At 48.0% G+C, this 26,678-nt stretch overlaps 1 protein-coding gene and 1 pseudogene across 1 annotated transcript; one reads left to right on the top strand and one right to left on the bottom strand.

The window, feature by feature from the left end:
• Window positions 1-405: 405 nt before the first annotated feature.
• On the bottom strand, window positions 406-26,200 carry LOC147959019 (uncharacterized). The gene is made up of 3 exons (XM_087534747.1): window positions 25,010-26,200; window positions 24,760-24,903; window positions 406-750 (listed from the first exon to the last, which is right to left on the bottom strand). The coding sequence occupies exons 1-3, from the start codon at window positions 26,198-26,200 to the stop codon at window positions 406-408; spliced, it is 1,680 nt and encodes a 559-aa protein (XP_087390873.1).
• On the top strand, window positions 2,509-3,764 carry LOC147959020 (uncharacterized; annotated as a pseudogene).
• Window positions 26,201-26,678: the final 478 nt, after the last annotated feature.

The following is a 26,678-nucleotide window of genomic DNA, read 5'->3' as shown; positions in this document are numbered from 1 at the left end:
AAGAAAATGAATATTCATGTTTTTCCAAAAAAGAATAATGATCCACAAATTATTCCACGAACCACTACTCTTTCATCAGATAAAGAACACTAAGAAAGCTTTTCTAATGTCCAAACTTCATACTCTGAAAAACAATAATAGCAAATGTTTATCAGAATTAAATATAAACTATGGTATATAATAACACATGGATCAGGTTTTAGAGTTTCTACGCCCGTTGCAAGACACTGGCATTTGTACTAGTGCATGCTAAAAAGAAAGAGACCAATCTCAAAAAGAAAAGCATGCATCTAGACTGTTTAGCTAAGCTCCAAGGTCGACACCAATCAAGCATTACCAGGCTATCAGTACCTAGTAGTCATACACAATCATCACTCCGGCAGCTGCATTCCTTGACCAGATCCATCAGCATATTATTATCTCTACGGATGAGGAGGGCCCATGTGTGAGTCGCTCCTTAATTCGACGCCTGCGGGCTTCATCCACGTGGGATCTCATCGGGTCAATGTCATCAATGTCATCGCATTTCTCGCATGGCTCTTCTCCATGCAGCTCAATTCTCTTCAACCCCACAGTTCGCTTCATGACTAGCCTTATGTAGTTTGTCACCTTGTCTTCCTCCTCGAACCCGGACATCTGCAGAACCTTCAAGTTCAGGTGCTTCAAATCCTTCGATGGCTCCCACACCAAATTGGTCTTCTCAGCAATGCCCTTTGTTATTTTGGCACACAAATGCCGTTCTCGAGACAACTTCATGCATGTACATAGAAAATAAACAATACATGTTACAATTAAACTCGCAACCAGCACATGCAGGAAAACATAGGAACAATGGCAATTACACATATTTCCCATTTAAAATTTAGCAACAAGCTCACGGATGGAGGGAGTAGCATCTAAGCAAGTTTAGGCCTCTGTAGAGCTTCTGGAAGATCTGCATGAAATAAATCCTGGATTAAAGTAATCGAATATGTTTCGAGGATTCCTATGAAATCGCGGTCCCCTGTGCGAAATTCAAATGGAGCATCGCGACTTCCATTTTCACTGCACCATCATTCCTATGCAACCATGTGTTCCTCATATCCAATTACAATGCGGCGTGTCTGCATTCTACTTGTAAAACTCTGCTACCTGGCTATCTAGAGCAATTGCTGCACGAGCGGCGTTTTCCACCACTGGTGGTTTTACTGTTAGCCTTTTTACCCCTGTTGGCTGGACAATCGTCCATCCCTTTTGCACGCACAAGCTCGGGCTAAGGTTGGATGGCCGGTGGGCCCGTTCGATTATAGGGCCAGGGGACAGTGAGTGGGTTGCTCCAATGCTTGGTCAGCAATTGGCTGGTGATGGACGTGGGATGGGTTGCGCGGACGACCGAAGCAGTAAAACCTAACCACCAATCCTCTTCCATTCATTGGGGCGCAGCTGCAGAGGAGCAGGATCAAAGTGAAGACTGAAGGCGTTACAGCAAGGTCATCCCCTTTTTTCTATTTCTTTCTTTGTCCCTGAATTTAGGGCTGCTGAGTTCGTGTTCGTGATAGAAAATTACGGGTTAGTATTTCCATTGGTTTGTGCCTTTGTGGGGTTACAGACTAACAGGGCATCTATGCTTGACGAGGCCATTGAGTATCATAAGCAATTGTAGCTTCAAGTACATGTCTGTACAAGCATGCTTGGATGGCTGGATGACGAGTCCTGCTTGAGGGATACGGCGGTCTCATCGATGGCACTGCAGTTTAGTTCAGCTCAGCAGCCGAGATCAGGAATCAATGGCATCAAAGTTTCTATGGAGTTCAAACCATGGGAAGAGACGGGGCAACTCAGAAGGCGAGGTCGGGCGGCTGGGCGAAACCCTAGCCGCCGTCACTCGCACCCCTTTCCCTTGCCGCCGCTAAAAGGCGCCGTTGGGCGAAGCCCGGCTGGCGTCGGCGTCGGCGGGGCCCCTCCTCCCCTGGTGGTTACGACGCGAGACGTGGCGAGCAGACGGGGAGCGCGGCGCTCCCGCAGGGCGACGCAGCGGTGCCTCGGGCAGTCGGGATTTGGGCGCGGAGGCGGCTGCGTGATGAAGGTGGCAGGGCGGGCCGGCACGGTGGGATGGCTGGCTGCTGTGCCAGCTCCATTAGATCCGGCGGCTGCAGCCTCGGGCTGCCGCGGCGTGGACTGGAGGCACTGCTGGCTCGGCAGGCGGGCCTGCAGTGTGGTGGGGAGTGCGGCGGGCATGGCCTCGGCCTCCCCTGCTGCCCGTCCGGCCGGCTAGCTCTGGTCGCGGTCGACCGGCCCTGGTCCCCGCTCGGTTCCCTGCCTTGATCGAGCAGAGGCTCGATCTGCGTTTCCCTGCCTCGACCGCTCTTTGCTCGTCAGCCTAGTCCGTCGACTTCAAAAAGAAAAAGAAAAAGAAAAAAAAAAGAAAAAGAAAAAGAAGAACTCCTTATGTCTTCCTCGAGCTATGTCGTTGTTCCTAGGTGTTCAGTGATCTTTGATGGCACCAACTATGTTGAGTTTGTCGGCTTCATGCGCATCCATATGCGTGGTCTTCTTCTGTGGGGTGTTCTCTCTGACGAGGTCCTCTGTCCGCCATGCCCTGTTGCGCCAGTGGCCCCAATCCCACCGGTGCCGCCGGTACTTGCTGCTGATGTTTCTCAGGCTGACCGGGATGCAGTCAAGGCTCTCGATGATGCTGCGGTTGATACTTATGACCGGTAGGTATCAACTTATTCAGATGCTCTTTTTGTGTACCGCGATGATCTGTCTGCTTAGACTCAGTGGTGCAATGATGATGCTCGTGCTGCTACTGTTCTCACTGCGAGTGTGCTCCCTCAGTTTGCTTCGGAGTTCATGGGACTTGGCACAGTTGTAGCGATGTGGTCTTATCTCTGTCAGCGCTATCAGTCCTTTGGTGATGCTCTCTATCTATCTGTGGTGCTCAGGAGCACGCACTCCAGCAAGATGATTCCTCTGTTGATGCGTTCTATTCACAGTGCTCTGTCATCTGGAGTCAGCTTCTCTTCGGACAGTTATTTGTGGGACTTGCCGTTGTTGTCAGACTACGTGGTCTAACTTGGAGTTTCAGCGTGTCCATAAGTTCTTATCTCGCCTCCGCGCCGAGTTTGAGCCTCGACATGCTCACTTGTTTGCCCGTGGTCGTGTCCCTATCTCGGAGGTACTTGCTGAGCTTCGTGCGAAGGAGACCCACCTTCGATCTGCTGGGTTGCTTGCGGTTCCTTCTGTGTTGGCTGCTCGAGCTCCTGTGTCGTCTGCTCATCTCACTGCTCCACCGCTCCTGCCCACACCTTCAGGGGGTGGGCCGCCCTCCTTATGTTGAGAAGGGTCAGTCGCGCCGCGACACCTTCTGTGATTACTGCTCCAGGCCAGGTCACCCAGAGTCTGATTGTCGCCAGAAGCAGCGAAACCAGAGGCGCTCTTCTTTCAGTGGGACTCCTGTGTCGTCATCGACTCCGTCACTCACTGACCAGGACATTGTGCGGCTCAAGCGCCTTCTGGCTTCATCCAGTTCTTCATCGACGGGTTCTGCTGCTGCTGTGACTGCTTCCACCACTTCATCATCGCCGGCATCTACACCATCAGGTACTGAGCTTCCTTTCATATGTCCTTTGATTCTTCAGCACTGTCTTCTCTTCGCCCTCTTGATTCTCCTATTAATGTTCTTACTGCTGATGGCACATCTCTTCATGTTGCTAGTCGTGGTATTATTTCCACTCCATTCTTTTCTATTCCCAGTGTTTTCCATGTTCCTCGTCTTATCATGAATCTCTTTTCCACTGCCCAACTTACTGATTCTGGTTGTTGTGTCATTCTTGATACCGACTCTTATTCCATTCAGGATCGTCGCACTAAGGTTTTGGTTGGTGCTGGCCCCCGACGCCGTGAGTCAGAGGGCCTTTGGGAAGTTGACTGGCTTTGTGTTCCTTCCGCTGCCACCACTTTAGTCAGCTCTCATGATGTTGCTGCCTCTTCATCTGCGTCCTTCCAGCAGTGGCATCATCGCCTTGGTCACATCTGTGGCTCTCGCTTGTCTTCATTAGTGCGTCAGGGCCTCTTAGGGTCTGTATCTGGAGATGTTTATTTACATTTTAATGGTTGTAGACTTGGCAAACAGACCCAGTTACCTTATCCTACCAGTCAGTCGGTATCTCAGCGTCCTTTTGACTTAGTTCATTCTAATGTCTGGGGTCCTGCTCCCTTTGATTCAAAAGATGGTCATCGCTACTATGTTTTGTTTATTGATAATTTCTCTCGCTACACTTGGCTCTACTTCATGAAAACTCGTAGCGAGATTTTCTCTATATACAAACGATTTGTTGCCATGGTTTACACCCAGTTTTCCACGCATATTCGCATTTTTCGTGCTGACTCCGCTGGAGAGTATATCTCCCAGCTGTTGCGTGGTTTTCTCGCAGAACAGGGTGCCCAGTTCTCCTGTCCTGGTGCTCATGCTCAGAATGGCGTTGCAGAATGTAAGCATCGTTATTTGCTTGAGACGGCTCGTGTGCTGATGATTGCCGCCTCCCTTCCACCCCACTTTTGGGCTGAGGTTGTTTCTGCATCCACCTATCTCATCAACATTCAGCCATCGACTGCTCTGCAGGATGGTATTCTTATGGAGTGTCTCACTGGTCGTTTTCCTAACTACTCAGCTCTTCGTATGTTTGGATGTGTGTGCTATGTCCTTGCCCTGCGCGAGCGCACCAAACTGACTGCTCAGTCGGTTGAGTGTGTTTTCCTTGGCTATAGCAATAAGCACAAGGGCTATCGTTGTTGGGATCCTGTCGGTCGTTGCTTGCGCATCTCGTGTGATGTGACTTTTGACAAGTCTCGCTCTTACTTCTCACGTCCTTCTTCCTCGAACTTCTCCGCGGACGAGATTTCTTTTCTTCTCCTTCCCGATTCACCCTGCTATGTGCCTCATGTTTCACCTCTTCCTCCGGCACCTCTCATCCATTCCCATTCACCACCGACACCCTCTTCCCCATCCTCCTCATCTACCTCTCCACCATCATCTCTAGTCCGTCGCTCTCTCTCACCGTTTCCTCTCCACTATACTCGTCGCCCTCGTTCTGAGGATGCTTCCCTTGATGCGCCTTCCACCTCTAGTGTGCCTCCCTTCACGCCTCCCCCGGTTCATAACCTCCATGCTCGGCCTCGCCCCCGCCTGATCGCTATTCTCCTGATAGGTATGATCTCTCTTTTATTACTGAGCCCACTTCCTATCGGACTGCCATGACTCAGCCCGAATGGCAGCTTGCGATGGCCGAAGCGCTTGCCGCCCTTGAGCGCTCTGGCACATGGGATTTGGTTTCCCTTCCTTTCGGTGTTTGTCCCATCACCTACAAGTGGGCCTACAAGATTAAGACTCGCTCCGATGGTTCTCTTGAGTGCTACAAAGCTTGGCTTGTGGCTCGTGGTTTTCAGCAGGAGCAGGGACGCGATTATGATGAGACATTCGCTCCATGGCCCACATGACCACTGTCTGCACTCTCCTTGTTGTGGTTTTTGTTCGTCATTAGTCTATCTCTCAACTTGATGTCCAGATCGCCTTTCTCAATGGCGAGTTGCGTGAGGAGGTTTATATGCAGCCACCACCGGGGTACTATGCTCCTGATGGTATGGTCTGTAGACTTTGTCGCTCCTTCTATGGTCTTAAACAGGCCCCTCGCACCTGGTTCGAGCGTTTCGCCTCTGTGGTGACTACCGCTGGTTTCTTGCCCAGTGATCATGATCCCGCATTGTTTGTTCACACATCTCCTCGTGGTCGGACTCTTCTCCTTCTCTATGTTGATGACATGATCATCACTGGTGATGACTCTGACTACATTGCCTTTGTTAAGGCACGCCTTCGCGATCAGTTCCTCATGTCTGACCTTGGTCCACTTTGATACTTCCTTGGGATTGAGATCTTCTCGACCTCTGATGGCTTCTACATCTCCCAGGAAAAATATATACAGGATCTTCTTGCTCGTGCCGCTCTTAGTGATGAGCACACTATTGTGACTCCTACGGAGCTCAACGTTCAGCTTCGTGCCTCTGATGATGACCCTCTTCCTGGTCCTACTCGATATTGTCACCTTGTTGGCAGCCTTGTCTACCTTGCTGTTACGCGTCCCGACATCTCCTATCCTGTTCACATCCCGAGTCAGTTTGTTTCAGCACCCACCTCTGTCCACTATAGTCATCTCCTCTGTGTTCTACGATATCTTCGTGGCACGATCTCTCATCACCTTTTCTTCCCCCGCTCCAGCTCTCTCGAGCTCCACGTCTACTCTGATGCTACCTAGGCTAGTGATCCCTCTAATCAATGCTCGCTGTCTGCTTACTATGTTTTTCTTAGTGGCTCTCTCATTCCCTGGAAGACAAAGAAACAGACTGCAGTTTCTCGCTCAAGTACAAAGGCTGAGTTGCGAGCCATGGCTATGTTGACGGCTGAGGTGATCTAGTTACGATGGTTACTTAAGGATTTTGGTGTGTCTACTACTACCTCGACTCCCTTACTGTCAGACAGTACCGGTGCTATCAGTATTGCGCGTGACCCGGTGAAGCATGAGCTCACCAAGCACATCGGTGTGGATGCCCACTTTGTGCGTGCTGCTCTACAGGATCAGACTCTTGCTCTTCACTATGTGCCCTCTGAGTTACAGTTGGCGGACTTCTTCACGAAGGCACAGACTTGAGCGCAGCATGGTTTTCTTCTCTCCAAACTCAGTGTTGTTGATCCACCATGAGTTTGAGGGGGGGTGTTAGATGTGTATAGTCCCTTTTCGGTACATCCCCATTGTATAAGGGGTTTCCTGCACTTTACCACACATGTATATGTAATGGCCTTTGGCCCTCAGGGAATACCAGTTGCTGATTATCCAACATTTCCTACCATGGTGGGTGTGCCGTGAAGTGGGTGGTTGGCGGTGTTTTGGGCCTTGGATGCCAGGGCGGCGGCCTCGGATGGTGGGTTGCATAGTTGGCTCACCGACGGGTGCTAGGACGACAGTGGCGGCTTTCCTTCTTGGTCGTGTGGGCGGCGAGGGGGTACCGTCAGGTGGCTCGGGCTCACCCTCTGGCATTGGTAGTGGCGACACCGAAATCAAAATCTGGGAGTCTGAGCTCGTCGTGGTTGTCCTATAGACCTCGTGGTGACACGTGTGAGCTGCCGAGCGAAAGCTCTGCACCTTGGTGCCAACGACGGCGACGCTCATGGGCGTCGTTCTCTTCTTGAAGACGTCGTTGTGGTTGTCCTCTCCATGTCAAGGTTCCTGGTGAAAACTCTTGTCCATTTCGGACTCCACAGCAATGACGCTTCGCACCGTCTTCCCTTCCCTCCTGGGAATGTTGTCGTGGAGCTTAGGTGTGCTAGGGCGTAGCGAGGCGTTGTACTCTGTGTCCTCCTTCGGTAGCGTAGTCGTGTGCGTGTTGTGTGATCCGGTTATCCCAGGATTTGCTTCATAAGAGGGCTACCTCACCATCTTGCATCGTTCTGCCATGTACTTTGTTCGGTTGTTGCTTTACATATAAAGCGGGGTGAAAGCCTGTTTCAAGAAGGTGAGGTCGGGCGCGGGACGCTTCTTCAATGTTGCCCTTCTTCACTTGCAGGCGACGAGTGCAGATTGGTGGGCTTGAACCTCTCGGACAGCTCTTCCTCCAGCCCATAGGTTCCATTTAGTGCAGTCGGGGCGACAGGGCGGTGGCTTCCTAGTGCGACGGTGCGGGTGGCTGCACGTCGGGGGCGCGGCGGGGCATGCCTACACGGGGTGGCGGTGGTGGGCGTCCTGGCTCGAGTGGCTGCTCTGGCCGACTGCCAGAGGCTGCGCGGGCTCTGCAGCTGTTATGACCTCGTCCAGGGGCGCAAGTGGTGCGGATCAGTGGGGTGGTGGCGCTTGGTGCCGAGTGTCGTGCCCCAGTCAGTGACGCTGGGTGGAGGTGCAGCGAGCCTCCTTCCCATGGTTCTAGACCAGCGCATGGCTCGTGCTCGGGTGGATCTGGACGATGCCTGGGAGAGTCGGTTCGTGCTCCGAATAGGTACGCTTGGGCTCGATCTGGGAGGTGCCTGTGGGTGGTGACATCCCTCTCCTCGCGGGTACAGTGGACGGTGGTGGTGGTCAGGGCTCCACTATTCTGTTGGGCAGATCGGCGTCAAGGGCCACGTTCATGGCATCGTGCGAGCGTGCTCAATGACGGTCATCGGTAGTCATGGAGTAGGGTCTCCCCGTCCACCGAGAATGACTCGAGACCCAGGCGTGGATGCCTCCTACTGTGGAGGCGTCCACCTAGACTCTGTGGCTGATGTCGGGCTAGGAGCGAAAGGTGTCACCTTTTACTCCTTCCGTGACGGGTGCACCATGATGTGGGTAGTTGGTGGAGTCCTAGACATGGATGCCGGGGTGGCGGCCCTAGATGGCGGTCTGCATGGTTGGCTCTCCAGCGGGCACCATGGCGGCGGTGATGGCCTTCCCTCTTGGTCATGTGGGCAGCGAGAGGTGGTGCAGCGGGTGTCGGACGCGCTCTCTGCCTCTGACGGTGGTAGTGCCCCGATCCGGATATGGAAGTTCTGTGCTCGTCGTGCTTGCCCTGGAGACCTCGTGGTGACGTCGGGGAGTTGCCGAGCAAAAGCTCCACGCTTTGTCGCCGACGATGGCGATGCTCGCCGGTGCCATTATCTTCTTGAAGACGTCGTCGTGGTGTTCCTCTCCATGTCCGGGTTCCGAGTGTAAACTTCTGTCTGTTGTAGACTCAGGCACTCAGCAAAGACAATGCTTGCCGCCGTTATTCCTCCTGCGGGCGTTGTTGTGGAGCTTAGGTGTTATAGGGCTTAGGGCGGTGTTGCTCTCAGTTCCTCCTATACTCTATTTTGGTAGCGTAGTTGCGTTTGTTCTGCGTGATCCAGTTATCTTGGGATCGGCATTGTATGAGGGCCACCCCATCTCCTTGTATCGTTCGGCCGTGTACTTTGGCCGTGTACTCTGTTTGGTTGTTTGCTTTATATATAAGCGGGGCGAAAGCCTGTTTCGAGAGGTAGCCATCAATCTTTTCATTCTAAGAGTACGTTAATATGCACACCCTGTACATTCGTGTATCCAAATTTATTTCTTACATTGTTATGAGGTGTTTATGATCGTGCATTATTTCAAAAAGGACGTACATCCAGTTTATTCGTGTATCTAAATGTGATTATAGTCTAAGGATCCCTACTGCTCTAAGAGTAATTACATGTCTCCTTTTCTTTTGATTTTATTATTGTGGTCAGTGTATAATTTGTTTTTTTGGTTGCGAGTTAAGCTGTTTAACTGCCGCAGAGCCAAGCTCAAATGATTTTCGGGTATAAAATATATTTCAATTCATCGTCACTGTAAATTTCTGAGGGGTACTTTCCATCTTTTGTTCAGTTCATTTAGATATAGAAGGAGGACTAGCAACCTATTATTCTACAGCAAGCTTAAGCCTGAACGAGTTATCAAGTCTACTGAAACCTTTCCTGTTTAGGATTGTCTATTGGTTTTGGAAGAGACGCTTTCTTAAGTATGCTTAATCAATTAAAAGGAGGGGGTCAGATTATTACAATGTTAGTGCCCGAACTATAGGCTTGATCCACTATCACTTGCTCCTGCCACTGTCATAATATCTCCTTTTCATATATATGACGATAGTAACTGAATGATCATATTAGGAATGCATTATTGGCAGCCTTGTGAGGTTTTCTTCATAACTTGTTCTCCTGTTTTTAATATTTGTATTCTCTTTGTTGCAAGGTGGCTGCAGGTAAAGTTATCAAGTTAATCTGGTGCTTGCTCGAGCCGTTGATTACTGCTGCTTTGCTAGGGTTCAAGGTCTTACTACAGGAGAAATTTACTCCAATGCTTGCTCGATCCCTTTTCCATGATGACTACCCCAGAGGAACCTTTGATGTGTATAGATGGTGATGGATATGGGGACACATAAGAACAGATAAGAACTAGCAAACTGGATATCAGATGCCCTAAACTAGGAATCCTTTAATTATTGGAGGCTTTCATCTTCACATATGCAAGGCGAGATAAGATGCAGGTGAATGGCCTTTGTTTTGTTTCTTTATGATTTTCTCCTCTATTTAATGATAGATGCAGTGCATAGGGTGAACTTGCTTCCGTGAGAACCAGTATAGCACTGAATCAGGTAAGGTGTGAAGAAATGTGCTTAAACGGTTGCTCTATTTATGTGTTTACTGCTGACTATGTCATACAAGTTGCCACTTTTGAATCTGCCCTCTTTTAGGCACGTGTCTGTCCCACATCTATGTTGGTAAACTTGCGCACTATATAGTTTTCTTTCTCAGGTGTCTGTATGATCTTTGTCATGGAAGCTTGCTGTCCCATTACCATCTATTTTGTTATGAGGGGAAATCAGCCCTGTGTGCGGCTGGACCGTTGCGTTCTCAGGCCCAGGACCCCCCTAGACTTCTTACACGGTGCCTGTGGCTGCCCAGGGGTTCCCCAACCCTAGTCTTGGTTCTCCTGCCGTCCCGCCCAAGTGCGCCTCCTCATTCACTCTGCATGTGGCCTCCGACCACCTCCGCCCCCTCCAGTCACCCGATCCTACGCGGCGGTCGCGGCCATACCTTGGGCCTCCGGAGTTCCAACCTTTTTCAAGTATTTCACCATGGAGATTCGGTACAAGGATTAACCTTATGTTGTCAACTTCTTTTTCCTTCCGTTTGATCATTCTTTTGGTTAACGGAGTTCTGAATGAAGGTTCTACACGATGGTTCATAAAGGATTTAATTCATTCTTGAAGTATTGATCGAGATTCTTTTCAAAGGAGCTCAAGTGTTCCTCATCTTGCATTCCGTAGTGCAATTCCTTCTACATTATCTTTTGAGGTGGTGTTATGTCATTCGATAATTTTTTCTTCGTGTTTCATGATTCACATGTTGGCAAGAATGGGATATTTTAAACCCACCAATCTCTTTAATGGAGGTATCTTGGGTTATATTTCACCTAAAGCTTTCCCTAAGGATTGTGGCTATCTATGGTGCTTATAAGTGACCCAATTTCTTCTTTTATCCTCCGGTGAAATAGTTTCTCGTCTTCTTGCTCATATCAATCCAATCTATTGTTTTCCGTTAGTGGCAGAATTTCATCTTAAGTTTTGAGATGTTCTTCATAAGCCCACAACAAGCGTACTCTTTTCGTTGCTAGTTTTTCCAACAATTCCGTTCGACCATTCTCTTCAAGATGCTTTTCAAGCTCATTTGGGTCAGAAGATGGTGTCTTATTCCCCGTTCTTTTGTTCCGACGATCCAACTTCCATTCTTTTGTTCCGGAGGCATCGTGTTATTGCTTCTTCAACCATCATCTCGTTCTATCAAAGATCATGTTCTTTCCTTTGCTTATCCATTTAACCAGAGTGTTGTGCCCTTTTTGATCAAGTTCTTTTCGCATTGTCAAGCCTGACACCTCTTTTCAACCGGAGTGTTGTCTGAGATCTTTCTTACCCCTTGTTCCATTCATTCAATAGTTCCGGAGGAAGTGTGTTGTGATTTCATCAAGTGTCTTCTCATCTTACTTCTTATTCAATTCTTTTTTTTTTCAACCGGAGTGCTGTCTGAATTTGTTCTTCCTTGTTCCTCTTCCCTACCGGAGTGCTTTCAACTTTGTTCTTCTTCATTGCTTTCTTTCTTTCAATTGTTTAACCTCTCAAGGCTCGTGGTTTCACTCGTTTGTCAAAGAAGCAACTTAGTTTTACATTTTCTCTTTCTCTTCCGTTTTCACTCCGGTGCCATCCTAGATCTCGGGACGAGATCCTCTCATAGTGGTGGAGTGTTGTAACGCCCCAAGACCGGAGCTTCAGATGCCTTACAGGGTTTCCGAGTTTCGTCATGTGATTTGTTTTGTCTGTTGCATTCATCTTTGCATTTGTGCATTGCATCATGTCATCATTTGCATTGCATCGGCACTCGTTGCTGTCATTGTTTTTAAAACTTGCATCCGCTCGTAGCTGCCGCGTTCCCCCTTGCTTTTGTTGACCGTTCGAAGACCAACCCTGTTCTTCGTTTTCCCTCTTGCCTAAACCGGAGTCTCTTTGCACAGTGCATCAACCCCTGCATTGTCTCTTTCTCAACTTCATCTTCTTCTCCACCCACAACCGTGCTTGGTCATCTTATATTCTCTTGATCTTCTTCTCCTTCTTCGTTAATCCATTTTAATTGTGGTATTCTATTCCCTGCACCAATTTAATGTTCATTCTTTTCCTATAATTTTGGGACCATGCCAGTTACCTCTCGTCCTAATCTCATCTTTTTTGAGCTGTTTTGGTTAGGTTTAAAAAATGGCCCAAGTTTGAATTTAATTCAAACTTGTTTTATTTTTATACCTCTAAAAAATTGTCCAAACCAATTTTATCAATTAGGGCATTAATCCAGGGTCTCGAGGATATTTTTATATTACTCATACTCCCCTCTTTTATCCCTGTGCTTTTCTGTTTACTTTCTGGTTGAGGAATGTAAAAGAAAAGACAAAGCAGCAGCCTACCTGGGCCTCAGCCTTCAGGCCGGCCCAGCAGCGGACCCAACATCAGATCTAGCCACAGCCCGCTAGGCCTGCCCTGCGCCCTCCTCCCTCCTTTTTCTCACCAAAGCGCCGCACACCCCTCTCTCCCACTCGACCCACGTGGACATGCGGGTCCCCCGTGTCAGCGGCCAAGCCCGAACCGCACCCCCCTTTTTCTTCTACCTCGCTCCCTCTCTTTTCACGCACGCCATGGACACAGGGGCACCACGACACCCGCACCCCTATATAGCCCCGGCTCTCGCCTAGGGTTCCCTCTTCCTCCCCCTTCCTTTCTCCGCCACTGCCAGGAGGTAATCCATCCTCACACTCCTGTAACCTCCTCCACCAACACCATGTCCGAGAGGGAGACGAGCTCCTCCGACATGATCTGCGACCCCGTCGGCCTCCGTCTCCTCTCCAGCGTGCGCGCCTCGATGTCCCTGCTCCGTTCCCGCATCAAGTCCTAGCCCAGGAGCGCCAAGACCGGCGCATCTTCTTCCTCTTCGTCTCAGACCCGAAGCCCCGCCAAGTCCACCGCCTCGATCAGCGCATCCTCCCCCCGTCTATGATCTCTGTTGACCTTGTACGACTCCAGCAGCACCCCCACGGTGATGCCTCGCTCCTTCCCAACTCCCTCTCCGGTTTGATCCTGTCGTCGTGGTCGTCTTCCCGAGCCTGCCTATTCCATATCCGCCATGGGCGAGTTCCTGAAGCTCACCTTGCATGCCACCCTGCCTCGCGCACTCGCTCCCGCGCGCGCCCAACGTGCTTTGCCTTGCAGCCGCCCCTCTGCTTCGCCCCTGCCTCGCGCGCAGCCGCGCCGCACCACCTAGCTTCAGCCGCCCACCTCGTTGTGCTTCTCTGCCATGGCCGCAATCACACAGAGTCCCTGTCCGCGTGCGTCCTCGAGCAGAGCATGCTCGCGTGCTCCACCACGAGCACCCTCACCTTTTTCCGCAGGCACGTCGCCGCTCTGCTTGGCGAGGTGTCGTCTCCTGGCTCGACACTGTCGATGCCGGTGTTCTCCTTGTAGCCATGGCCAAAGGCTCGGCCCTCTGGTCATAGGTCAAAAGAATCCAGGCGCCCGGATTTATGATAAACACGCTTGCAGCTCAGTGGTTGGGATTACTAATTTGCAAGCGGGAGGTCCTGGGTTCGAAACCCAGCTCTCCCTGTTTTAATTTTCTTTTGCCTGCACACACATCCAGCCGCTTGGGCCTCTTTCGCTCCCGGGTTGCTTCTGGCCCGCGTATGTTTTTTTCTCTTCCCTGAGTTTTTCTCTATTTTCAGTGCATGCATAATTACAGGAATGCCACTGCTTTAAGATGCTAATAACCGAATATCCATGCATCCAAATAAAACATGTCATATATGTAAAATGCTTAGAATTTTATCTAGTTTCACAATATCCAACTTTCATGCATGTTTGACATGTTTAAACTGTTGTTTGGTTAAATTTGCTCCTATGCCATGTTAAAATGCTTTAATTCATAACTTAATAACCGTAGCTCGGTTTTAAATAATCTTTATATGTAAATGGGGTAGAAAAATGCCTAGTTTAACATGGTGGCATCACTTTGCATGTTGAACAACTATAAAATATGCTTTAGGGCAGAACAGTACCAAACCTAATGTATGCATATGAGGAGTTTCCGGACTTGTTGTTTTGTTGTTCCGGCCTCATTTAAACCTGCCTAGATTAGATAGTTTCGTCATGCTTCATCCACATCCAGCCGCTTGGGCCTCTTTCGCTCCCGGGTCGCTGCACTGTGTTGCTTCTGGCCCGCGTATATTTTTTTTCTCTTCCCTGAGTTTTTCTCTATTTTCAGTGCATGCATAATTACAGGAATGCCACTGCTTTAAGATGCTAATAACCGAATATCCATGCATCCAAATAAAACATGTCATATACGTAAAATGCTTAGAATTTTATCTAGTTTCACAATATCCAACTTTCATGCATGTTTGACATGTTTAAACTGTTGTTTGGTTAAATTTGCTCCTATGCCATGTTAAAATGCTTTAATTCATAACTTAATAACCGTAGCTCAGTTTTAAATAATCTTTATATGTAAATGGGGTAGAAAAATGCCTACTTTAACATGGTGGCATCACTTTGCATGTTTAACAACTATAAAATATTGTTTAGGGCAGAACAGTACCAAACCTAATGTATGCATATGAGGAGTTTCCGGACTTGTTGTTTTGTTGTTCCGGCCTCATTTAAACTTGCCTAGATTAGATAGTTTCGTCATGCTTCACCTCTTGCCATGCTAAAAACATTTAACCTTGTTGGGTAACGAGAGAGAACTAAATAAGTCATGTGGTGTTTTCTTCAATATGCAACTCCGTTGCATGTTGAGCTCCACTTAATTTGTAGGTTTGTTTGTGCACTTTGCCATGTCATGCCCTCTTTAAACCGGACATGCATCATTCTTGATTGTGCATCATGCCATGTTCATGTGTTGGTTGTTTACTATGTTGTGTGCTTCTTTCCGGTGTTGCTTCTTCGGGTTGGTTCCGGAAACGTTGCGTTTGTGAGGATACGTTGGCTACATCCGTTTGTCTTCTTCATGGACTCGTTCTTCTTCCTTGTGGGATTTCAGGCAAGATGACCATACCCTTGAAATCACTTCTATCTTTGCTTGCTTAGTTGCTCGCTCTTTTGCTATGCCTATGCTGCAATACCTACCACTTGCTTATCATGCCTCCCATATTATTAAGCCAAGCCTCTAACCCACCTTGTCCTAGCAAACCGTTGTTTGGCTATGTTATCGCTTTGCACAGCCCCTCTTATAGCATTGTTAGTTGCAGGTGAAGATTGGAGCTTGTTCCATGTTGGAACATGGATATTTTGTTGGGATATCACAATATCTCTTATTTAATTAATGCATCTATATACTTGGTAAAGGGTGGAAGGCTCGGCCTTACGCCTGGTGTTTTGTTCCACTCTTGCCGCCCTAGTTTCTATCATATCGGTGTTATGTTCCCGGATTTTGCGTTCCTTACGCGGTTGGGTTATAATGGGAACCCCTTGACAGTTCGCCTTGAATAAAACTTCTCCAGCAATGCCCAACATTGGTTTTACCATTCGCCACCTAGCCTTTTCTTTCCCTTGGGTCGGCCAGCCCAAGGGTCATCTTTATTTTAAGCCCCCCAGGCCAGTGCTCCTTTGAGTGTTGGTCCAAACTAGAGCCCTGTGCAGCGCCCCCTCGGGGAAACTTGAGGTTTGGTTTTAGTTGTATGGAGCGCTCATCTGAGTGTGCCCTGAGAACGAGATATGTGCAGCTCCTATCGGGATTTGTCGGCACATTCGGGCGGTGTTGCTGGACTTGTTTTACCATTGTCGAAATATCTTGTAACCGAGATTCCGAGCCTGATCGGGTCTTCCCTCTAGAAGGAATATCCTTCGTTGACCGTGAGAGCTTGTGATGGGCTAAGTTGGGACACCCCTGCAGGGATTTGAACTTTCGAAAGCCGTGCCCGCGATTATGGGCAGATGGGAATTTGTTAATGTTCGGTTGTAGAAAACTTGAAGTTTACCTTAATTAAAATACATCAACCGCGTGTGTAACCATGATGGTCTCTTTCCGGCGAAGTCCGGGAAGTGAACACGGTGTTGGAGTTATGCTTGACGTAGGTTGTTCTAGGATCACTTCTTGATCATAGTTTCTCGATTGTGCTTTGCCTTCTCTTCTCGCTCTCATTTGCGTATGTTAGCCACCATATTATGCTAGTCGCTTGCTGCAGCTCCACCTCATACCTTTACCTTACCCATAAGCTTAAATAGTCTTGATCGCGAGGGTGCGAGATTGCTGAGTCCCCGTGACTCACAGATACTTCCAAAACCAGCTTGCAGGTGCCGATGAGTCCGTGCAGATGACGCAACCAAGCTCAAGGAGGAGCTCTTTGAAGATCTTGTCCTTTGTGTTGTTTCGTTCTAGTTGATCAGTAGTGGAGCCCAGTTGGGGTCGATCGGGGATCTGTGTAGCATTTGGGGTAGTCTTCTTTTATTTTGGTTCCGTAGTCGGACCTTGATTGTATTTGCTTGATGTAATGATTTATTCATGTATTGTGTGAAGTGGCGATTGTAAGCCAACTATGTATCTCTTTCCCTTATGTATTACATGGGTTGTGTGAAGATTACCTCACTTGCGACATTGCTTTCAATGCGGTTATGCCTCTAAGTCGTGCTCCGACACGTGGGAGATATAGCCGCATCGATGACGTTACAAGTTGGTATCAGAGCCTTCCCCGAACTTAGGAGCCCCCACTGCTTGATCGAATTAGCAGCCGTTGTTGAGTCTAGAAAAAATGTTTTGAGTCTTTTAGGAATTATATATCGGAGAGTTTAGGAATTGTTTTTACTCCCCAGTCCCTTCATCGCTCTGGTAAGGCATCCTGACGTAGAGTTTTGTCTCTTCTCTTCTCAAATTTCACTAAATTTTTTTAGGATCACGCGGGTATCTTGGAATCGTTCCGATCGATTTGTGACGAGAACACTGTTCTTGGTGCCTCCTGTCATTTAGGGGTTGTGGCAGTGTCCCGGGGAGTTGAGCTCCGAGGCGTTGTCGTCACAATTTTATCGTTGCAGTTCTGGAATACCTGAGTTTAATTTTGCCGACATTGAAAATCTGTTTTATGCAGTTGTTGGTGAGATAACCTCGACGCGCCCCAGTACTGGGGCAGGAGTTCGGGAGTATTGCCATAACTCGTATAACTGATGCTTTTCGAAGGTTGAGGTAGACGATTTCCGAAGGTTTCTTGGTTATGTGTTGAAGGATGGATACAGCTGGATGTAGGATTTGCTAGTTTTGGGTGAGATATTATGCTTCCCCTGTATCCCCAACACCTGATTGCATAACCAGGAAAATTTCGGGAGTTTATAAGTGGGAATTCAAGTAGCTCCTAGGATATCTTTCCGACAGATGTATGATATGAAATTGGGGTTCGACGTCTAGTGGTCCGCCTATTCACGGTGGGTTTTACAGTGGTCTCGTTGTGTCTTAAAGAGTCCTTGGCTATGCCGACTCGGGGACGCTTCGTATGTCATGTGCACTGCCTTGTACATGATGGTGCTGTACGATCGAGCCCGTGTAGGACCCACCACGAAAACTTCGGACGAAATCTCTATCATATGTTTGTTCTGGCTTATTCTGCAAGCCAATCCTTTGTTTTGTTTTGAGTTGTGGTATTCGAGTTGCTTCAGAGACAAATGTGGATTCCATCCCTTTCCTAAGCAGTGTTCTCATATTCCTATGTGAATACTAATCCTTCATGATAATCGAGATTGGCATGTCAATCCTTTTCAACCGGTGTCTCTCTCTTCAAGTGGATCCGTTCATTTTCAACTTTCACAAGATCCAATCTCAGTTTTCTCAACGGTGTTTGTTTCATCCGTCTCCAAGTTGCCTTTGTTTTTCCCGCCCACCCACCCTTTTCCTCAAGGACTCAGATTTCTTAATCAACTATCCATTTTATCGATGAAAGTCTCTCCATTCTTATCCGGTGTTTCTCATGAAGATTCTAACGGAGATTCAAGTTCATCATTCTTCGTGCTTTTCCTACTCCGGTGGATTCAATTCAAGCTTTCGGTGTTGATCATATTCTTCTCCTCGTTTCAATGCTTTTCATGCCGGTGCACCTCTTAGTCATCCACTCCTCGCTATTCAATTATTCCGGAGTGCTGAAGATATCTCGAAGATTCGTGTTTCCACTCTACATTCGTTCAAGCTCTTTTGAGGATGTTCCCTCATTCAAGTCATTTAATTCAACCGGGGCTTTCTCTCTTTTGAATCGTTCAACTGTGTATATTTTGAGTGGGCCCCAACCCACATGTCTTTTCCCAGGATCTTACTTGACTCTTCTAATTTTTCCCGGAGCTATTCTAATTTTTTTTTCGAAGTTTGACGTAAGAATGAATTTTCATCAGTCAAGTGCCTCTCTCCAAGATCTTTCAAATTCTTTTCATCGATTGGTTCAACCTTTCTAATTTTCATCCCGGAGTATCTCAACAATTTGGCGGTTTCTCGTTGTCATTCTCAGATTTTGAAGACTGAAGAAGAGTTTTACCTCCATATCTTATCTGTTCGCTCAGAGATTTGTGATCTAGTTCGAGCCCATCCTCTCACAATTGTTTTTGATTGTCAGAATTCTTTTCACCTATCTGGAGAAATTCAAGATTCTGTTCAGTCTGATTATCCGGAGCCCATCATCGAAGATTTATTCATTCCAGCTTTTAGCTCTCATACTCTAAATCATACCGGTGCTTAAATCAAGGATTCTCTAATCATCTCGTAATCTCGTCGTTCTCATGGATCTAAATTCTCTCAAGCATCTTCGTGTATTTGTTAATCCTTCCCGGTGTTTCTTCATGTTTTATTCATTATTTTTCAATTCTTACGGTGGTTCGTTCAAGAGTTTTCTTCCGTCATGTATCATATCTATGCATTCGTGCTTTTCAAATACTACCGGTGGATCGTTGAAGACCTTTCCAAGTTGACGCTATATCTATCTTAATCCTTTCTACGAGAATAAGTAGTATGTCAAATCCGTTGCTTGTCAACAATTTAATTGGTGAAGGATAAGCATAATGTAATTCTTATTCTTGTTTCATCGAGTAACTCAATTCCCTATTCCGAAGGCTCATCAAATTCCTGATTTCAATTGTTTTCATCTTTTTCTCGGAGTTCCAACCTTTTTCAATTATTTCACCACGGAGATTCTTCTAAATCGGTACAAGGATTAACCTTGTGTTTTCAACTTCTTTTTCCTTCCGTTTGATCATTCTTTTGGTTAACGGAGTTCTGAATGAAGGTTCTACATGATGGTTCATAAAGGATTTAATTCCTTCTTGAAGTGTTGATCGAGATTCTTTTCAAAGGAGCTCAAGTGTTCCTAATCTTGCATTCCGTAGTGCAATTCCTTCTACCTTATCTTTTGAGGTGGTGTTATGTCATTCGATAATTTTTTCTTCGTGTTTCATGATTCACATGTTGGCAAGAATGAGATATTTTAAACCCACCAATCTCTTTAATGGAGGTATCTTGGGTTATATTTCACCTAAAGCTTTCCCTAAGGATTGTGGCTATCTATGGTGCTTATAAGTGACCCAATTTCTTCTTTTATCCTCCGGTGAAATAGTTTCTCGTCTTCTTGCTCATATCAATCCAATCTATTGTTTTCCGTTAGTGGCAGAATTTCATCTTAAGTTTTGAGATGTTCTTCATAAGCCCACAACAAGCGTACTCTTTTCGTTGCTAGTTTTTCCAACAATTCCGTTCGACCATTCTCTTCAAGATGCTTTTCAAGCTCATTTGGGTCAGAAGATGGTGTCTTATTCCCCGTTCTTTTGTTCCGACGATCCAACTTCCATTCTTTTGTTCCGGAGGCATCGTGTTATTGCTTCTTCAACCATCATCTCGTTCTATCAAAGATCATGTTCTTTCCTTTGCTTATCCATTTAACCAGAGTGTTGTGCCCTTTTTGATCAAGTTCTTTTCGCATTATCAAGCCTGACATCTCTTTTCAACCGGAGTGTTGTCTGAGATCTTTCTTACCCCTTGTTCCATTCATTCAATAGTTCCGGAGGAAGTGTGTTGTGATTTCATCAAGTGTGTTCTCATCTTACTTCTTATTCAATTCTTTTTTTTTCAACCGGAGTGCTGTCTGAATTTGTTCTTCCTTGTTCCTCTTCCCTACCGGAGTGCTTTCAACTTTGTTCTTCTTCATTGCTTTCTTTCTTTCAATTGTTTAACCTCTCAAGGCTCGTGGTTTCACTCGTTTGTCAAAGAAGCAACTTAGTTTTACATTTTCTCTTTCTCTTCCGTTTTCACTCCGGTGCCATCCTAGATCTCGGGACGAGATCCTCTCATAGTGGTGGAGTGTTGTAACGCCCCAAGACCGGAGCTTCAGATGCCTTACAGGGTTTCCGAGTTTCGTCATGTGATTTGTTTTGTCTGTTGCATTCATCTTTGCATTTGTGCATTGCATCATGTCATCATTTGCATTGCATCGGCACTCGTTGCTGTCATTGTTTTTAAAACTTGCATCCGCTCGTAGCTGCCGCGTTCCCCCTTGCTTTTGTTGACCGTTCGAAGACCAACCCTGTTCTTCGTTTTCCCTCTTGCCTAAACCGGAGTCTCTTTGCACAGTGCATCAACCCCTGCATTGTCTCTTTCTCAACTTCATCTTCTTCTCCACCCACAACCGTGCTTGGTCATCTTATATTCTCTTGATCTTCTTCTCCTTCTTCGTTAATCCATTTTAATTGTGGTATTCTATTCCCTGCACCAATTTAATGTTCATTCTTTTCCTATAAATTTAGGACCATGCCAGTTACCTCTCGGCCTAATCTCATCTTTTTTGAGCTGTTTTGGTTAGGTTTAAAAAATGGCCCAAGTTTGAATTTAATTCAAACTTGTTTTATTTTTATACCTCTAAAAAATTGTCCAAACCAATTTTATAAATTAGGGCATTAATCCAGGGTCTCGAGGATATTTTTATATTACTCATACTCCCCTCTTTTATCCCTGTGATTTTCTGTTTACTTTCTGGTTGAGGAATGTAAAAGAAAAGACAAAGCAGCAGCCTACCTGGGCCTCAGCCTTCAGGCCGGCCCAGCAGCGGACCCAACATCAGATCTAGCCACAGCCCGCTAGGCCTGCCCTGCGCCCTCCTCCCTCCTTTTTCTCACCAAAGCGCCGCACACCCCTCTCTCCCACTCGACCCACGTGGACATGCGAGTCCCCCGCGTCAGCGGCCAAGCCCGAACCGCACCCCCCTTTTTCTTCTACCTCGCTCCCTCTCTTTTCACGCACGCCATGGACACAGGGGCACCACGGCACCCGCACCCCTATATAGCCCCGGCTCTCGCCTAGGGTTCCCTCTTCCTCCCCCTTCCTTTCTCCGCCACTGCCAGGAGGTAATCCATCCTCACGCTCCTGTAACCTCCTCCACCAACACCATGTCCGAGCTCCTCCGACATGATCTGCGACCCCGTCGGCCTCCGTCTCCTCTCCAGCGTGCGCGCCTCGATGTCCCTGCTCCGTTCCCGCGTCAAGTCCTAGCCCAGGAGCGCCAAGACCGGCGCATCTTCTTCCTCTTCGTCTCAGACCCGAAGCCCCGCCAAGTCCACCGCCTCGATCAGCGCATCCTCCCCCCGTCTATGATCTCTGTTGACCTTGTACGACTCCAGCAGCACCCCCACGGTGATGCCTCGCTCCTTCCCAACTCCCTCTCCGGTTTGATCCTCTCGTCGTGGTCGTCTTCCCGAGCCTGCCTATTCCATATCCGCCATGGGCGAGTTCCTGAAGCTCACCTTGCATGCCACCCTGCCTCGCGCACTCGCTCCCGCGCGCGCCCAACGTGCTTTGCCTTGCAGCCGCCCCTCTGCTTCGCCCCTGCCTCGCGCGCAGCCACGCCGCACCACCTAGCTTCAGCCGCCCACCTCGTTGTGCTTCGCTGCCATGGCCGCAATCACACAGAGTCCCTGTCCGCGCGCGTCCTCGAGCAGAGCATGCTCGCGTGCTCCACCACGAGCACCCTCACCTTTTTCCGCAGGCACGTCGCCGCTCTTCTTGGCGAGATGTCGTCTCCTGGCTCGACACTGTCGATGCCGGTGTTCTCCGTGTAGCCATGGACAAAGGTCGGCCCTCTGTTCATAGGTCAAAAGAATCCAGGCGCCCGAATTTATCATAAACACGCTTGCAGCTCAGTGGTTGGGATTACTAATTTGCAAGTGGGAGGTCCTGGGTTCGAAACCCAGCTCTCCCTGTTTTAATTTTCTTTTGCCTGCACACACATCCAGCCGCTTGGGCCTCTTTCGCTCCCGGGTTGCTTCTGGCCCGCGTATGTTTTTTTCTCTTCCCTGAGTTTTTCTCTATTTTCAGTGCATGCATAATTACATGAATGCCACTGCTTTAAGATGCTAATAACCGAATATCCATGCATCCAAATAAAACATGTCATATATGTAAAATGCTTAGAATTTTATCTAGTTTCACAATATCCAACTTTCATGCATGTTTGACATGTTTAAACTGTTGTTTGGTTAAATTTGCTCCTATGCCATGTTAAAATGCTTTAATTCATAACTTAATAACCGTAGCTCGGTTTTAAATAATCTTTATATGTAAATGGGGTAGAAAAATGCCTAGTTTAACATGGTGGCATCACTTTGCATGTTTAACAACTATAAAATATGGTTTAGGGAAGAACAGTACCAAACCTAATGTATGCATATGAGGAGTTTCCGGACTTGTTGTTTTGTTGTTCCGGCCTCATTTAAACTTGCCTAGATTAGATAGTTTCGTCATGCTTCACCTCTTGCCATGCTAAAAACATTTAACCTTGTTGGGTAACGAGAGAGAACTAAATAAGTCATGTGGTGTTTTCTTCAATATGCAACTCCGTTGCATGTTGAGCTCCACTTAATTTGTAGGTTTGTTTGTGCACTTTGCCATGTCATGCCCTCTTTAAACCGGACATGCATCATTCTTGATTGTGCATCATGCCATGTTCATGTGTTGGTTGTTTACTATGTTGTGTGCTTCTTTCCGGTGTTGCTTCTTCGGGTTGGTTCCGGAAACGTTGCGTTTGTGAGGATACGTTGGCTACATCCGTTTGTCTTCTTCATGGACTCGTTCTTCTTCCTTGTGGGATTTCAGGCAAGATGACCATACCCTCGAAATCACTTCTATCTTTGCTTGCTTAGTTGCTCGCTCTTTTGCTATGCCTATGCTGCGATACCTACCACTTGCTTATCATGCCTCCCATATTGTTAAGCCAAGCCTCTAACCCACCTTGTCCTAGCAAACCGTTGTTTGGCTATGTTATCGCTTTGCACAGCCTCTCTTATAGGGTTGTTAGTTGCAGGTGAAGATTGGAGCTTGTTCCATGTTGGAACATGGATATTTTGTTGGGATATCACAATATCTCTTATTTAATTAATGCATCTAAATACTTGGTAAAGGGTGGAAGGCTCGGCCTTATGCCTGGTGTTTTGTTTCACTCTTGCCGCGCTAGTTTCCGTCATATCGGTGTTATGTTTCCGGATTTTGCGTTCCTTACGCGGTTGGGTTATAATGGGAACCCTTGACAGTTCGCCTTGAATAAAACTTCTCCAGCAATGCCCAACATTGGTTTTACCATTCGCCACCTAGCCTTTTTATTTCGCTTGGGTCGGCCAGCCCAAGGGTCATCTTTATTTTAAACCCCCCCGGGCCAGTGCTCCTCTGAGTGTTGGTCCAAACTAGAGCCCTGTGCAGCGCCCCCTCGGGGAAACTCAAGGTTTGGTTTTAGTTGTATGGAGCGCTCATCTGAGTGTGCCCTGAGAACGAGATATATGCAGCTCTTATCGGGATTTGTCGGCACATTCGGGTGGTGTTGCTGGACTTGTTTTACCATTGTCGAAATATCTTGTAACCGAGATTCCGAGCCTGATCGGGTCTTCCCGCTAGAAGGAATATCCTTCGTTGACCGTGAGAGCTTGTGATGGGCTAAGTTGGGACACCCCTGCAGGGATTTGAACTTTCGAAAGCCGTGCCCGCGATTATGGGCAGATGGGAATTTGTTAATGTCCGGTTGTAGAAAACTTGAAGTTTACCTTAATTAAAATACATCAACCGCGTGTGTAACCATGATGGTCTCTTTCCGGCGAAGTCCGGGAAGTGAACACGGTGTTGGAGTTATGCTTGACGTAGGTTGTTCTAGGATCACTTCTTGATCATAGTTTCTCGATTGTGCTTTGCCTTCTCTTCTCGCTCTCATTTGCGTATGTTAGCCACCATATTATGCTAGTCGCTTGCTGCAGCTCCACCTCATACCTTTACCTTACCCATAAGCTTAAATAGTCTTGATCGCGAGGGTGCGAGATTGCTGAGTCCCCGTGACTCACAGATACTTTCAAAACCAGCTTGCAGGTGCCGATGAGTCCGTGCAGATGACGCAACCAAGCTCAAGGAGGAGATCTTTGAAGATTTTGTCCTTTGTGTTGTTTCGTTCTAGTTGATCAGTAATGGAGCCCAGTTGGGATTGATCGGGGATCTGTGTAGTATTTGGGATAGTTTTCTTTTATTTTGGTTCCGTAGTTAGACCTTGATTGTATTTGATTGATGTAATGCTTTATTCATGTATTGTGTAAAGTGGCGATTGTAAGCCAACTATGTATCTCTTTCCCTTATGTATTACATGGGTTGTGTGAAGATTACCTCACTTGCGACATTGCTTTCAATGCAGTTATGCGTCTAAGTCGTGCTCCGACACGTGGGAGATATAGCCGCATCGAGAGCGTTACAGGAAAGATACCAAAAAGCCCCACATTGGTCAGGTTTCTGAATGTAAAAGTGAGCTGCTTCGGATGTTCCATCCGAATCCACATCTGCAACAAGAGAAACACAAATAGACAGATGAAATTGCTGGAGAAGAAACACATACGATATTCAGAGGCAGACAAAAACTCATGTGGCACATCGAAATTAACTCACCATTTGGCTGCCAAAATCGAGATACAAATTAGAGAAGTTCCTGGAACTCCATGGTAGACACCCACTCAGTGCGAGTGGCGCCGAAAAGCTTATGATACGGGAAATGAGGAACAAGCAGCGAAGCTCCGGAACATAGCCGAATCGCACCGGAGGGTTTTCGAAGCGTGAAGATTGGAACCGCACTTCTGTAAGTTTGGGTACATCGATCAACTCAATCCATCTGCAACGAAAGCCGATGAAGCAGAGCTCATGGAGCCTTGAGCGTGGCGTGTCGTTCTTGAGCACAGAGTGCCGATCAACCAGTCCGCAGGAACTCAGGGTGAGGTGTCTGAGCCTATTGCAAGCTCTAATGAGATCGGTGACGTCAGAATGGCCAAACACAAGGTCGTTGAATTTAAGCATCGTGAGCCACCGGAAGGTAACTGGATAGGCACGGGAGAAGGACATGAACAGCTGCCCCAGCTCAGCACGCAGCCCTTCAGTGTTGAAACCAGTCCGTAAACTGTATGGCGAGCACGTGTGAAATTCAAGGCATTCAATCTCGCCGCCGGCGACAGCGTCCTCGACGGCGCGGCCTATGGAGCTCAGGTCCGACATCGGGAAGAAGCGGAGGCTGAGGGTTTTGATGGCGCACTTGCACTGGGCCGGAGGAGGACATGCAGACAGTAAACTGCACAGCGCGCCCGTGAACGCCTCCATGACGTCGGCCACCGGAGAATTCCCAGTGATCAAGACCGCCGAATTGGCTCCGACGAAGTGGCGGACGTCGAGATGCAGGCGCGGGAGCAGGTGGTGGAGGTGCCGCCACCGCGTGGAGACTGCGCGGGCGCGGACCACCTCGCACAGGTCGAGGCGCTCCAGGATTCCTCGGAGGACGTCGTCGGGGAGCGCGCTGAATCTGTCCTCATCTCGGTCGAGGTTGGGCGGCGGCGGCCGGATTCGGAGGTTGACTGAAACCCTAGATAGAAGTGGAACCAATCGCTTGTATGCGGCACGGAGCCAGAGGGGCAGCCTCCCGCGCCGAGGCCGCGGCTCCTCCGGCGCTCCGCTCCCCGCCTCCGATGTGGAACCCGTCGGTCCGGACGGAACGGCGGAAGCCGGCCCCGTTTCGCGGCCAGGTCCATGGATCCGACTCCCCCCTACTCCTCCTCGATTCCCCTCCTGCGCCCCGTTTCGATTTGGTGCTTGCATTTCTGACGGCAGTGGGAAACTGATTGGGAACAGACGCGATCTTTCCTTCTTATTTCTCGCTGCTGGTGCTGTCACTTTCCAGAGGAAATCGACTACTCTTCTTTTCTTTTTTTTTGAAATCCTCCCCTTCAGCCGGCGGATTACAATCCACCTCCTTTGTCGAACGACACGTGTCTTTTTCTTTCTTTCCTTCTGTTGATTTCTCATACCAATATCACTGATGCTGGTATTGTTGTTTGATTTTTCTGTACGAATCTTAAAGCCATTGAGGAGGACACATCAAACTCAAGGATCGTTCGCTGTTAAACACATACGCCCGGACGCATACTCTCTACTCTCTTCTCTCGTCACCTACCCCCAACCCACCATGCACAGCAGTCACTCATGGGTACATCACCGCCGCTGCCCCGCTCTGCTAGGGCGACTATGAGCTGCCAGGCCGCCACCAAACGGCGAGGCCGTCTCACCCATGACCATC

This window comes from Triticum urartu, chromosome 7A, assembly GCF_056163025.1.
Source record: "Triticum urartu cultivar PI428250 chromosome 7A, HENAU_Tu73, whole genome shotgun sequence".
NCBI classification, from domain to species: domain Eukaryota; kingdom Viridiplantae; phylum Streptophyta; class Magnoliopsida; order Poales; family Poaceae; genus Triticum; species Triticum urartu.
Note: the sequence above shows the minus strand (reverse complement) of the source record. Positions and strands in the feature narration are given on the sequence as shown.

What these genes read in the sequence shown, in the direction of transcription:
- LOC147959019 (XM_087534747.1), bottom strand. Translation starts at nt 26,200, where the DNA reads ATGCAAGCACCAAATCGAAACGGGGCGCAGGAGGGGAATCGAGGAGGA. An exon ending in TCGATTTTGGCAGCCAAATG is followed by an intron (nt 24,904 to 25,009) that starts GTGAGTTAATTT and finishes CTCTTGTTGCAG; the next exon opens with ATGTGGATTCGGATGGAACA. An exon ending in CACGACTTAGACGCATAACT is followed by an intron (nt 751 to 24,759) that starts GCATTGAAAGCA and finishes ACATGCATGAAG; the next exon opens with TTGTCTCGAGAACGGCATTT.